The sequence below is a fragment of the Zonotrichia leucophrys genome, chromosome 5 (genome assembly GCF_028769735.1).
Source record: "Zonotrichia leucophrys gambelii isolate GWCS_2022_RI chromosome 5, RI_Zleu_2.0, whole genome shotgun sequence".
Lineage (NCBI taxonomy): Eukaryota > Metazoa > Chordata > Aves > Passeriformes > Passerellidae > Zonotrichia > Zonotrichia leucophrys.
Genome location: NC_088175.1, coordinates 11,408,724 through 11,423,490, shown reverse-complemented (window position 1 = coordinate 11,423,490; position 14,767 = coordinate 11,408,724). Strand labels below are relative to the sequence as shown.

The following is a 14,767-nucleotide window of genomic DNA, read 5'->3' as shown; positions in this document are numbered from 1 at the left end:
TGAGAGGTTCTCCAGAGGCACTGCTGTGTGCTAGAGTTTTATCTGAGACATCATGCCTCAGAAGCCAACCTGCAATAATCTAATCCAGGAATCAGCGGCAGCTGCACTGAAGGAGGACAGGGTTTAGTATCTACCCTATGACTCTTCATTTTTTTGAAACTATTGCCAAAAGGCTTCTGACTTACCTCAAGATTAAAAAGGTCTTGATACATACTATCAGTCTAAACTTCTTGCCACAGCACTCACTAAATGTCAACATTTACTAGACAATAAATCAGTTCTATTTAGCCATTAGAAAGCTGATTAGTAGGTGTCTTGTACAGCACTCACACAAATCTCCAAAGCAAGCTCTGGGATTTCATAATGACAAATTTCAGAGTAACTAGTATTCAGGATTTGACTCTGCTATGATTAAATTAACAAAACTGTTTGACAATGGACTCTCACTACTGTTCATCTCCCAGGGACAAATTTTTTCCATAGCTCCAAAACATTCTCTTGGCAGCTCTATGAGATTTCATCTACACTCAAGTAGGGATGCCCTAAATTCACTAAGTATTTCATAAATTCTTGCTTTTAGCCTTAAAAAGCAAATTAGTATCTTCCTATTAGCCCTCCCATGGTTCAGACTTATAATGCTATCCTGGCCCACAGAAGGTTCAACACAGCCAGGCTGTTTCTTCCCCTCTTGGACTGCCTGATTGCTGGTCCCTCATATAATTCCTTAGATTGTTTACAGTCACAGACACTTCTCTGGACATGCCAACCCATCTTTTAGCATCCTCCTATCTAAATAATTTCAATCAAAAGTACAGCTTCAGAAGTTCAGGTTTCTCTTTATGAAATAAACTTATTTCCACTACCCAGGCATTTTAAGTCAAACAGAGCTAGTGTGGTAGGTCATGGCAGAATCTTCAAGCTAAAAAAACCCACCCAAGTAATGTAAAATAAAGTTTCAATTCTGCATTTGGTTTCATGCACTTTTTCACCTAGAAGCTGGTTATCTGGACATGCTAACAAATTTACTCAAAAAAACTGATTAACATGTCTAAGGCATACACAGATTGAGTCCCACTAGCTTCTGTGAAAGCTCAACGGTCATACACAACTTTTCAGTCAGTGATTTCACAGCTGTATTCCCATGAATCACAAGGAATAAAACCAGTTTATTAGTTCTGCAGGAGAAACTTACTGGCCATACTCAGTGTCCTGGGGTGACTTTATGATGCTGAATTGTATCCTCATTTATCTGTTTAAGCCAGGAGTAAGTTTTGCACCCTTAAAACTGGGTGAGAGTGAAGGGGGAAGGAGCAGAAGCAGTGGAGTGTCCAAGGTAATTGTATTCAAAGCATAGAGAGAAGAGCTTCAGCTTTTCTCTCTCACAGACTGTGTTGTCTGCAGCACACAGAAGTAGGAGAGAGCTCTCCTTTGCTTTTTAGTTAGTTTTTAGCTAGCTGAGGCAGAGAAGTTCCCCAGCCTGGCTTTTCTTTTTCCTGGAACTGATCAGCCCGGCTCTGGACTGGAAACCCAGAAGAACACCAGGAGCTCATGGGCTGTGGCATTATCCCACACAGGAGGGACAGTAAGGGACTGAGTGAGCTGAGCTACACCCCATGACAAGGACTTGCTCAATTTCTCATCTCTTCAGAACAGTGAGAGGTTTTATTGTTTAATATTATTCATTTGTTTTATGCTTGTGAATACTTTGCTTGTTAAATAAATAGTTTTTTCCGCACTTTTCACCAAGGAAATATTTTCCCAAATCAGTCTGGGGAGGGGCCACTTGAATCTGCTTTCTAGAGGGACTCCTTTGGAAGTTTCTTCCTGAATTTGTCCCTAAACCAGGATACTCAGCAAAAGCAGAAAAATCAGAATACACAGAAAACCAGAAATAAAGGAAAATAAACCTACGTTAATTTAAAATAGATGAACCCCACCCCAAACCCAAGAGCAGCCCACCCTGCCCCTTGTCTGCTCCCTCGCCCCACAAAGCCACACACTCTTCCATACTATCTTAGCTCCAAAATGCACAAATTTTATTGAAATAATTTCACTGTTGCCTTGCTTCTCATGACAGCAAGGATATGAAGTTCATCTCTAACTGAGCATTCAGTCAGTGCTCTTTTGGATAGTTGCAAAACTTGGCTTTTTTATCAGTAAGTCTGCTCTCCATTATTCAAGGATGGCCACCTTCAAGTTACATAGCTAGTAGATAGTACTCTGGATGAATTTTAGCTTTTTATGTTTGTGAGGAACTGGAAAAGAGACTGCACAAGCAAAGGACACAAGAGACACCTCTAGGGCAGAGGCAAGACTCTGTAGGTGGAAGCTGTAAATAACTCCAGTACTCTTTATCAGGCACAGAAAGGGATGCAATATGTACTTCACTGTGTCACAGGGATGCATCTCAAACAGCTGAGGGTACAAGTCTGTACTGGTCTATTTTTAAAGCATTGCCAAATTATACTGAAAAGCTCTGCCCCATCCACACCCCTACCAGGTTTCTCCCTAGGTAAATGCTATGTATATAGACAGGTTTTTAATAATTTAGAGCTGCTACAGGAAAAAGCACTGTCCTAATATACTAGTGCAATTATTCATTTTCTGAATAAGGATCACTGCTTTGACAAAGAACAGCATCTTTGTCATTAACATTCTGAAATTTCAATGCCTTGAACCTCCCAACCCACACTTAAGTATCTTCCATCTTTACTAGAATATCAAGAAAACAACCAACAACAGAAGAAAAAACTAAATATTCCATGTGTGACCCAGCAATGCTTTGTATAATTAAATTCCCCTTACTAAAGAAAATTTGCTTTTAAGGTGAATGCTACCACTTACCCAGTAATTAAATCCAGTAATATTCCATGGCAAAGTTACTGGACCATTATTTTAACATTTTAAAATAAAAATGCCAAAAAATTTAATACTGAGCTGTAAGCAAGAAAACAGATCAGGTGCTCATGTGGCTGTATTGTGCAAATTTTGATTTTTCTGAATAAGTTTCTGCCTACAAATAGTACTTTAACATAAGAATCTAAGAATATAGATAAGAATATAAGAATATCAAGTCCTCTTTTTGAGCCACGGGACATTAGTTTCACAAGTTGTTTTCTTTCCAGCCTTTTTCCTCATATGGCTTTCTTTCTTCTAGTTCTAGATAAACAGTGATGAGTTTGCCAGGAAGTGCATGGTTCAGAGCATCAATGAACTTCCACTGGTAGCAATTCTGCGTTGCAGAATCAGATACACAGACCTATATCTCTTTTTGAACATAGCAGAAAACAACTCTTCATTGTGACAGACTAATTAATTTGACTACTGAAAAGGTAGTCAAAAGACTGTCAATGAATTTCATGCTTTAATGCTTTATTTCAAAGCTCCAGATGGCAGGTAAGTGTGGAAGACTGAGAAGCAGACTGTGCACACTGAAGCATCGCAGGCTGACGTTTGAAAAATGATTTCCCGAGCAGAACTCAAGATTTCCCCAGTAATCTTTCTCTCCAAAGGCAGAAAGCTGTACTTACCACCACAAAGGGCAGTCACTGCTTTGCTTTTAACACTCAACACCAAGAAATATAAAGCAGACAGTTGGGACAAAATCATACTAACAAGTTCAGCTTCACAGGTGTAGTTTTTGTTGGGGCTTTTTTGGGTGGTTTGGTTGGTTTTGTTAGCTTTAGTTTCCAAGGGAATAGAGGCAGCAAGGCAAATTTGTCCTCAGGTCTTCACACTAGTATTTTGATAAATAATTATCTAAGCTATGCAGTTATTAAAACACACATATGTAAACCAAGAGATTGCATAATTTGTGATATCAACAATTAACAAGACCATCTACTTCACACTAGCATTAACAGAAGGTTCTTTCACCAGTGGAAGGACTTCACTGTTTATCACAAAGGTATCTATAGGCTTCTTTTGAAGGATCCAAATCAGCTGGCATAGCAAGGTTCCCCAAGAGCTTAGTACACATTATCTCTCCTTGCTTCCAACCACAGATTTTTTCAGTCAGTCCAATGAGACTGTTTCTTCTTACAAACCTCATGTCAGCCCAGACAAAAGTCAAAACCCATCCATTTATTCCATTAGATATTCAAAGTGCCCACAAACTGCATGCTGTGTCACAGTAGAAAAGGATGCTGCTACGTACCCCTTAAAATAGGTTCATCCTCACAACAAAATTCTGAGATAAAAGCCTTCTAAGATCATAACACTACACAGCTACTTTGAAGTTTAAAGCCTTACATTTCTGGGAGATTTTTCTTGAAATTTTCTATGTGCAACCAACAACAGCAGGCAAGCTCAAAAGCAAGTCTTTTATTTCGGGCTGCAGCTTCACTAGTAGTGAGGTGACCTAAGTGACCTTCTGCAGTCAAAAAGAAATATCTCACTCACTCTTCCATCTCAGCTCCACAAATGGATCTTGTGTAAGGTGGTTTGAAAGTTCTGCCAGCATAGAGAGTTACCAGTTTTTGAAAAAGGATTTAAAGTACCAAGCTGATATTCTTGTGGCTTTAATAAGTTTAAGCCATTCAGCGTTCTAGAAGCAGAGCTGGAAAAAAACCTGTTCTTTCTTTCAGCTGCTAAGCTCCAAGCTTAGCTCATGTGGAATCAGGTTTAAACTCTGAACTTGCCTTCTACTAAGGGAAAGGACAAGTAGGCCTCACATGAAAGAAAACAGGCTACAGAGCAGATTTAATACACAAGAAACATTTGGTATTTCTAAGGCTCAGAGTGGAGCCCCATACTCAATTTATATTAGAAACTGGTTTGGTTAAATATGAACAATCCATCTGCAAATATAAATCTCTGTCTATGCAGCATGTGAAAGCTTTAAAACCAGCACTTTTCCTTCTCCAGCACAGAGAATGTGCAGTGCTGCTGTAATGGGACAGACTCACGTTAATTATTTTTATTTCTCTAGCCATGTCTTCACAATGACCAGTATGATTTGTGCAGCACTAGATTACCATGTGTGTCAGACACAGAGCAGGAAATGCTGCTCCACTGACTGGCATGGGGAGTGCTTTGCACCAATCTCACAGTTTTATGTCTCCTTGAAGCAGGTCTCATGTCTGATGTGGCACAAAGCCTACTGATACAAAACTCACCCCTCAATGCTCTTTTAACTGATTTAAGCCAGCAAAGCAAGCTTACACCAGATAATCACTTTATGCCATAGAGCTGTGAAATACTCAGTGTCACTTCAGGAGTTTTAAAACTCAAGTTTATCATAGAACCATGACCTCAAGCTAGTCAGAAGTACAGCTAAAATTTAGTCTGCTCAGCATTTTCACTGGTCTTGTCCTTACACCCTGGAACTGACCCTCCACACCCACACTGCCCTTATCAGTTGCTCAGTATCAGCTGCTTATACAGTGCACTATGAATATATCAAGAGACAGATACAGGTGAAATTTTTCAAGGAAGGGTATTTTTAGCCCATACTGGTTCTCCCCATTCAGTTCAAAATACAATTCTACAAACAGCTGCAGTGACACAACTACTGAGACTGCCTGTGAACAAAACAGCAGTATGTCCATGCCTGTGAAAAACTATTCAAGGTGAAAGACTGAAGGGTGTTTTAATACATTAACTGTACCTGACAAGACTTTAACAAGTCTGAGCTGACCAAACAGGCAACAAAATACAACCTAGTTCAGCATTTGAAACCTGTAAAGGCAATTCCCAGCATCCATGAAACAAGCACAGCAAACAAAGTACAAAGCCTACACAGTTCACTTCTCATCCATCTCAGCAGCATTCTTTAGGGGCTCACAATGTATGGTTTAAATAATTGAAGCAATGTGCAAACTAAAGATGAGAAGCTGCTTTTATGAACACAGAATGCTTTGGAGCAGTAGTAACCCATAGCCACCTTCTAAGTAAAAGACAAACAAAAGGTTAGCATGTAAATAGCTTTAAAGCCTTCTAGTCTTTCCCTGAATAAAAATACATTTAAAGTTAAAGCATCTGAAATATAAAGAAGAAAAAAGCAAGATGATACTAAGTTTCAGATACTATAATCCTCAGGAACCTCAGCTACTTTGTGATTTTCCCAACTATGTTTTGACTGTCTCTCCCAAAGCAATTTATCTGTATAACTGCACCAAAAATGCAGAGAAATAACACATGATCACGTATTGCACAAAAATGGTGCAAACTACTTTGCCTATTTCTGGCACAAGAACATAAAATATAATTTGCAATAGAGGCAGAAAAAAAATTTAATATATTGCTACACTGTTGGTTGTATACTGTTGAAGACCCTGCCTTTAAACATGAGAAGAAAAGGATGTTTACCTGTTGCTTCTGGTACGCAGTGTTCGGATTAATTTTGGACTCCAAAAGAAGAGAGCCTAGAAAAAAAAAGTTCCACTTATTTATACATGCGCTGAAATTTTACCCACCACAAAAACTTTCTGATCACTCTTTCCTTGAGCAACAATAAATCCCTTAACCCCTAAGAGATACTGTTCACACAGTACAGAATAATGCTCTGAGAACTGAATTTTAAACCTTTCTTATTCTGAGTAACAACTTTTCTCCAAAAAATTTCTTAGACACGACAAAGTGTGCAAGCACATTAAAAGCACCACAACTGCATTCCAGAGATTACTTATGGCTGTTTTGTGTGAAAATTCTAATTGTGTGGTATTTGTTCTTAAAGGTTAGCCAAAACACTTATTTTTCTGGGAAGCTTATCTAGAAACTAATATTTAGAGCAGCAACCACTGTGACTGCTAATACCAGAAAACTTCACACAAACTCACAACAATGGTTTCACAGCAGGTTTTACTGATGTGAGACACAGAACAGCAATTCCATTCTCAGGTCTGTGTCTTCTTTCCCTTCCTTTTGCACATTAGCATTCTTGTGTCACATTTAAACAATATGAAGTGTTGATCTATGCAAAAACAACTTTTCAAACTGATTTTATTTTTGGACCAATCACTTCCCTCATCCACCTTGCTACTCAGCTGCACTAGTGCCAGTGCATGACTTAAATTCACGCATCTGCAGAGCTTCACTCAGCTTACATGAAGAAATACTGACAAATTACCTTGCACTGTCAATCATATAATTAAAATGTAAGGCTGCAGGCACCCCTTTAAAGTGGCATTTCTCCATTTACTTACCTGGTTAAATTCAGGCTTTAAGAAATGTCCAAACTTTAAGAAAAGTGTTAACTTCTCAGTTCCATCACTATAGTTCAAAGGCAAATGCATTACTAAAACATGGGCTGCTCTCCATGTGTTCTTTCCCTGGCCTGGACTGACAGCAGGGGCTGCCCTGACCCAGGTGCAGCACCTTGCACCTCCTGAGGGTCACAAGGTCCCACTGTGACCCCTCAGGCATGTCAAGCACCCCACTGCAGCCTGGTGTCCCTGCAGAACTGCTGAGGGGGATCCATCCCTCTGTGGGACACTGGTGAAGGTGTCAGGCTGGGGGATGTGAGGGAAGAGACTCAAGAGCCACCTCACAGAACTTCACTTGCTCTAACAGTGGTGCATCATTAAAGCATTACAGAAATATCACAACATTCTGTTGTCTGATAAGGAAGGTTACTACTTGATGAATTTAGAAGCTTTACCAATGATTTTTACATCCCCCAGCTTACTATGTAAGTGGTCACCAGATACAATTATTTTTTACAAATGAATGTACCTGGGGAGGCTGCTTGTTTCCAGTTTCTAAGTCAGTTGTTTACAAGGACAGCCTTCACTAATGCAGTTGGCTTGAGAAGCTCCCACCCTGTCTCAATTGCTCTTGGAGTAAAAGCAACAACAAAACTGAAATAAATGCCCCTCAAGGGAAAACAACACACACAGGAAAAGCTCTCCTGCCTCAAGCCCAAATATACTATTAAGGGTTTGAGTTTTTCCAGTTTTCTGACAGGCATCAGCTCTGCTACCAAAGCAGCTTACTTGCTTAAGTGTAAATGCATAACTAAAGAAAAAAATATTCACAAACCACAGAGCATAGAGAGGGAAAACATCTAAGATAGGCTTACAGATGAATCCAATAAATTGCTCATACTTTGGCCATAGTCTCAAGCTTTGAATTCAGGGTCTGCCTAAAGAACATCTAAACCCAGCATTTCCTTTTTACAATCATCAGATACACAGAATAAGTTGTGCTTTCAAAGTCTCAGCTTCTACTACATGAAGACTTAGAATATTATCTGTGCTATTAAACTGGAAGACAAAGTTTTAGAAAGTCTTTACTGTCTAGAAATAGTTAATATCAGCAAATATGAACTAGAATCTTCTAGGAACCAAAAGTAATTGATAATTTCAACATAATATTTTAATGGCTGCACACAGACCTACAGACATGTAAACTCCAACATTAGAAGAATATCATAAAAAACGTAAATGTCATGTTTGGCAAAATACTACTTAAAAAAATTGAAAACAATTGAATGCAGCCACTTCATTTTCTAAGCTAGAAGAGAATGACTTCTTTACTAGACTTGTCAAAAAAGAGCATTTCTTCTTCTCTACTAAACCTGATGCTTGTAGCAAAGACAAATCAAGTTTTTTAAGGATTGAATTGCTTCTCACTACCACATGATTCAACTTATTCCTCACCATTTTGGACAATAACTAGAAAAATACTGATCTGAATACTAGAAACATACTGAAAGTTTATTGTGCTCTATAACTAATAACTGCCCCAAATCTATCCTTCTGGAGAATATGATGCTCCATTTGCACAATAAGTTCCCCAAAAAGGGTTCAACAAGTCAAAGATCAGTGAATAATCTACTAGTTAGTACCCCTCCTGGTATGAGGCAATGTGAAGTCTTTGTTACTTGCATGTGGAAAGCAGGCAGGAGTAACAGATGTCTGAATTCTTTAGAAAAAGGTTACAGAAATAAAATACCACAAAAGCTTCCATTCAAAGCCACTGTCACTTATTTGAGAAGCTTTTGCATAAGCATTACTTTCTATGTAGGTGTTTTTCCATTTGTACTATCCTAGAAAATGTTAAGACTATCCAGTCTAAATACACCAACATAAAAATAAAAATACACCCACAAAATTTCATTTTCATTGACCCAAAGACTCTATTCAAAGTTAGGTAAGAGCTGAAAACTCACCTTAATGCACGCTATGGTTTGAGTAAATGCTCCAAAATTATGCAGATCTAGGGTTTGTGTTTTTTTAATTACAGCTGTGAATGAATTTATAAAGGTAACTGCAAAATACTGAAGCCAAAAAAAAAATCTGAAACCACCTGGAAAGAAGAAAACTGACTTGCAGAATTCTATTAGCTGGCACTGTAATGCAATTAGGCACAGCTGGGGGTTCTGTCAGTAGAAAACACAATTCTGTGCTGCAGAAGGAATGTGTGTAGAGGGCAAGACTTGCCCAAAAGAGATTATTACACACAGACATTCAATACTATTCTCAATTATATTTAGAGCCATCAAATATCCCAATTCAACAGTCTCAAACAGCAAATTTGCAGCTTTGTTTACAAATACACATATGGAAGAGGCCAGTTAATGTGGCACACTGCTGCTCTCCCACCCAACTGTTACGTGGAGTCTTCCTCAAAAATAGAAGAAAAAGTGCTGCTTACTACCCCTCACCAGCATAAACATGTTTACATTTAAATGAAAGTTTCAAGTCAAGAGCTGTTTCTTGCAAGTTGCACACAGAGGTTTAAGTTCTGCAATCAGTTCTGCTGCAACCCAATCACAGAAATCCTCAGAAACTCAAGAAATAGCTCAAACTGAGGCCCTAGAAAGTGTTCTACAATTCCAAGTGAATATTCCTGAGTCCAGGACACTTCTGGAATGCCAAAACCAAATATTAAGGAAAGGGGAGAACTAGGAGAAAAGAACCAGAAAAACCCCCAGTCATCTTCCCCCATGCTTTTGTCATTTTGATCTAAGATAAATACTGTGTTGCTCACCTAAAAACAAGCCAATAAAATCAGTCCCTTGAGTTTGAACAAGGTAAAAAACCCGAAGCCAAGTTTTGTCTAAGCCTGCCAGCTGTCCAGGCTCACTGAGAGCTGCACTACAGAGGCAGCAAGGAGAGGGGCTTGCCCCGTGGCAGAAGGCATTAACACACCGACTGCAGGGCAGCAAACCACCAATGATCAGCTCCTAAAAGAGAGCTCACAAATGGCCTGCAATGGAGGGGTTAACTTTCACTTGTCAGAAAGTTTAGATACAGAACCAGTAAGTTTTAATTAAAGTTTAAGCTTTCAAATTAACACAAATTACTTGAAGAGAAATGTTCACTTTAGAGGTCACTTCAGTCATCTGGGCTCAGAATGAAAACAAGGTGATCTGAAACCATGCAGTAAACCTCAACAAGCACAAAGACAATTTAAGAATAAGGTAGGCCACAAGAGCCTAAAATACCGTGTCAGAAATGGGTAAGAAATCAAAGAGCTCTGATTACACACAGAATCACATGGTAGGTGATAATTTGTAAGAAAATATTTCACTCTTGCTCTGCTGCAATTCAAGTAGAATACATTACAACCAGGAATCACACAGAGAAACTTTTCAGGGTTTTAAATAAAAAGTGAATAGCTATAATAGTGTAAAAAAATTACAATTTCATGCTTCAAAGCATAATATACCTGATAGGAAAGCAGTTTATGGTATTTCTGTTCTAAAACTGATTATTCCAGATTGTCTGCAATGACTCTTAACAGTTTAGTGCCTGGAAACATCAGACATGCAGCCAGTAACACAACTCACTCATCTACTCTAAATTATTTTCTTTTATGATGGTGTTAAACACCAGCACAAGTTAAAAAACCACTCCTACAGATAAAAACCCCTCTTACTCAGCTCTTATTCCTCCAATTCCAAACGACACCTTATATTGGATGTGGCATACTGATTGTACTTCCCTTATCTGCACACCCTGACTGTGCAAGAAAATCCCAACCACGTGTAAAGCAGCCTGCTCCACCGAGTGACAGCTGCAAAACCCAGCCTGAAGCAGCGCCAGGCACAGCAACCACGGCCACGCTGCTGCTGGGCTGGGCGGCCAAAGCGGCCCCTGGGCAGCAGCGGCAATTCCCACCCACTGCTCAGCAAACGCAGCCTGCCCTTCAGGCCCATGCCCGGGTTTTCTGTCAGCTTCCTGCAGAAAGGCACTGAGAACACGGCAGCGTGCACAGGATCAATCTCTGCTCAAAGGCAAGGAAAAGCTGCTTTAGAAATGCAGGAAGGAAGAAGTTTCATTGTGGAAAGAGGAGGAGCTGACAGAGAAAGACAATGCAAGAATGCAAAGGAAACATGGAGACAAATGGTGTACAGGGCAGGTCGACTACTCAGTTCATACCACTTGTATGTCTTTGGGAAAAAGTTAAAAATCACAGTCAACTATTTCATTTACTTAAAAAAGCCTGCAAGGAAACACAAATTGCACAGTATGTAAAACACAGGTATGGCATTACCTTTTTCCAAATCATTTGCTCCCATGTAAAAATGACTATTTGCCTTCAAAATTAGCCCACAAACAACAAACAGTGGGAGTAAACAAATATAAATCAAATTTTATGAGGTGTCTACACAAGCAAGTTAGAAAAACTAGCCTATTAATAGAGTGCACATTTACCCAGGACTGATACTACCTACTATATTAAGAATTTTAACTGGGTATTATTCAATACTTTGAAGTAGAAAGTATGCAGCTTGAGAGAGGGCTAAAGTGTATATCCTACCAAATAAACATCTGTGCATTAGGTGCAATTAGTAAGTTTGAGACAGTCCCTGCTTTGATTGGAGTATCTTAGCTATGCAAGACAAAGCAATGACTTAATTTTAGTTTTTACTATCAATTTGTAGCTTCCTTCTTACAGACCTTCATTTATTTACAAGTGAGCTGGCAACAACAGCCCAGCTCAGGTTTTGATCAGTCCTATGCACACATATCCCTCTGAAAGTTAATGAATGGATTTCAGTTTGAATGAGCTATTTCTTCACAAGGAGGTTAGGAACTGCAGTTCTTTTGGTTTCTTTTTAGAAAAGAATTAACAGAAAAATTTTAATACATAGGAGACATAACAGTTTTTGAACATGCTCCCAACAGCCATGGACAGTATCTACGACAAAACACTGCAAAAATGAGCCAAAAAATGTAGTGATAATTTTTTTAATTCCTTCCTCATGTTGAAATTAAACTAAATCTATTTCCATTTTGAATGTTTTCTCTTGCAATATGAAGGTACTCAAGGTTTAAATGCATCTTCCTCACTGTAAAATAAATAAAAATCAGGTGTCAGTTTAACCTTTCAAAGTATAATCAAAAACTACAAGATCTCTCCGGGGGCTTATCAGAAGCTCAATTACCAAAATCCTCGTAGATGACTGATTCTTCCATATCAGTTTATGATCTCTGCTGTAGGGATTACATACTGTACAGTTTATCATAACTTTCCCAAAAAAGTAAGGATTAATGATTCTCAAGTTGTTTCTCATCCTACTTCCTATGATAAAAAAGCTTAATAAATAAAATTACAAGGTCTGTCGACAGCCAAAAGCTACAACTAGATCTACAAGTCACTAAATACAGTAGCTATACATCTAATGAAGCAGTAAGTCATGCACTGACAGATTTTAAAAGCAGAATGGTACAAGGCCAATACTGTGAAGCACACATTTTAAAATCTCCGATCACAGCAGTCGTGAACTCACTTAACCAACAGTCAAGACTAGCCCAAACATGTAGCTACAGGGCTAGATATTTCTGCTTAACATATACTACTGACATATGCTGCCACAAACCGTGAAAGAAGTTGATAATCCATCATTTTAAATTTATTTTCAGAACTGCTGAAGGGCTGAGCACTCCCATTCCATTAAAAAAAAATAAAAAAGGCATCTCTGAAAATGCTGTTCTGTCCATTGTATTGTCTTTACTACCATAACTGTACTTCAAAAACCGTTGATAGCTGTTAGAACGTCTTACATAATTCTAAAAGCTACCAAAGAAAAGGGCAGGTGGAAACAGAAGGGTGTTAGCCATCCAACGACCTCCTAAAAACAAATACTAAAAACCAACATCGAAGTTTTGAACAACTTTCATGAGGGGATCGCTTCCAGAAAGATCCAGCGATCAGTTCTGAAACCACACCAGTAGATATCCAAACCCATGCAAGACCTACAAGGAGCCTCGAACGCATTTTGCATGCAACACTGTGTACCCAGTAAGTGCCTACTATGCTCGCACTCGAAGGCAGCCTTCTGTTTCTTTCACTTGGCCTAGCACGAATGAACCCTGGTTAGCTTTCAGGAATACCATTTGAACTATGCAGCAAAACATTAACGCAACAGACACAAAGCAACACCCAGTTCCTTTTCTGGGTAGGACGAGGAAAGCCCGTGCCTTCAGCCGTGCACACTTACCATCACTCTCTGCCCTGACTAGCAGGGACATGCCCTTGAGCCTCTCCACGTAGCAAGAGGACACATGCCCCGTGCCTCGATCATCCCACTGGCGGTCCTCATTTAGCGTGTAAACCTTCACCCTCCGCCGGGTGTCCGTCATCCTGCCGCCTGCCGCAGCGCAGCCACCCCTCGGGCCGGCAATCGCTGCAGGAGCACCAGGCTGCTCGGGGGCCAGGCCCCCCTCGGCGGAGGGCAGCGGGAGAGAGGGCAGCAGCCCCACACGGGCACGCCAAGCAAGCTCTTCTCACTCCTCTTCAGTGCCCCAACGGGATCCTCATAATCGAGGGTAACAGGATCAGGGAAGAGGGAGAAACAAGAAGATGTGAAAAGGGGAGCTGCTCCTTCAGGTACAGTCAGACGCTGCACAAAAGGCGAGTAAGCCTAGGCAGGGAGAGCCGCAGAGAGGAGAGAGGCTCTTTGCAGGGCGAAGGGCACGCGGGAGAGGCGGTGAAGAAGGGATCCCAGAGGAGAAGGGGATCCACGGTAGTGGAAGCGGCGGCGGACTGCAGCCGGCCCAGCGTGACAGGAGCAAGCGTTCCTGAAAGCCGGAGCCCTGCCGAGGAAAACAGGGGGGAAGCTGGTGAGGCCGGAGGGAATCAGAGGAAGGGAGGCAGGCGGGAGAGGGGCCGCTCGCCCCGGCCTGTAGCCCGGCTCTATTGTGCAGCAGCTGCCCAGGCCCGAAGCCCCTCGCTCGCCGTCCGTCAGCGCGGGGCTCAAGGAGCCGCCCTCCTTCCCGCCCGGGCTGCCTGCGGACACCGCCCGTCCAGCCACAGGGCGAACGGCCAGGCGAGCTCAGCGCCCCGTCTTCCCCATGGGCTCCGGTCGCAGGCGGCGGCTTCACTCCCAGCCTGACTCCGCCGCCATGTTCTTCTTCCTCCTCCTCCTCCTCCTCCTGCCGGTGCTGCGGCGGCTCAGTCCCGACTCCCCAGCGCGCCTTGCGACGTGGCTACGCTCCCAGGCGTTCGGCGACCCGGCCGGCAGAGAAACGCTGTGCCCTGCGGAGGGAGGGGGCGATCGGCAACGGCTGGTGCGGCCCGGCTCCCTCCGGCCCCGGCTCCGCCTCAGTCACTGCGCGGCCGCCATCTTGGTTTCACCTCTCACTGGAGGCGCGGGGTCTCCCAGCCAGCGGCAGCACGGGCCGCCCGCCGGCATTTAAAGGGCCAGCGGCCCGCAGGGGGAATGCGCGTGCGGCCGGGGCCGCGCCGTTACCGCGGGCCGGGCCGGGGCAGGCGGACCCCGGCTTTGAGCTTTTCTTGTCCTCTTTTTTTTTCTTCCCTCCTCACCTTGCCGAGTGATCCTAGAGTTAAACAGCTTTTGGTTGAATTGGATCTC

At 41.6% G+C, this 14,767-nt stretch overlaps 1 protein-coding gene across 1 annotated transcript in view; it reads right to left on the bottom strand.

Annotated features, from left to right (window-relative positions):
* PPP4R3A (protein phosphatase 4 regulatory subunit 3A) overlaps positions 1-14,546 on the bottom strand; it is a 42,062-nt gene extending 27,516 nt beyond the window's left edge. The window contains exons 1-2 of the mRNA XM_064714638.1: positions 13,394-14,546; positions 6,310-6,365 (exon numbers count right to left, since the gene is read on the bottom strand). Of these exons, the coding sequence (XP_064570708.1) occupies positions 6,310-6,365; positions 13,394-13,535 (198 nt within the window). The 5' untranslated portion in view covers positions 13,536-14,546. The remainder of the gene's footprint in view (positions 1-6,309; positions 6,366-13,393) is intronic.
* Between the last annotated feature and the right edge of the window lie 221 nt (positions 14,547-14,767).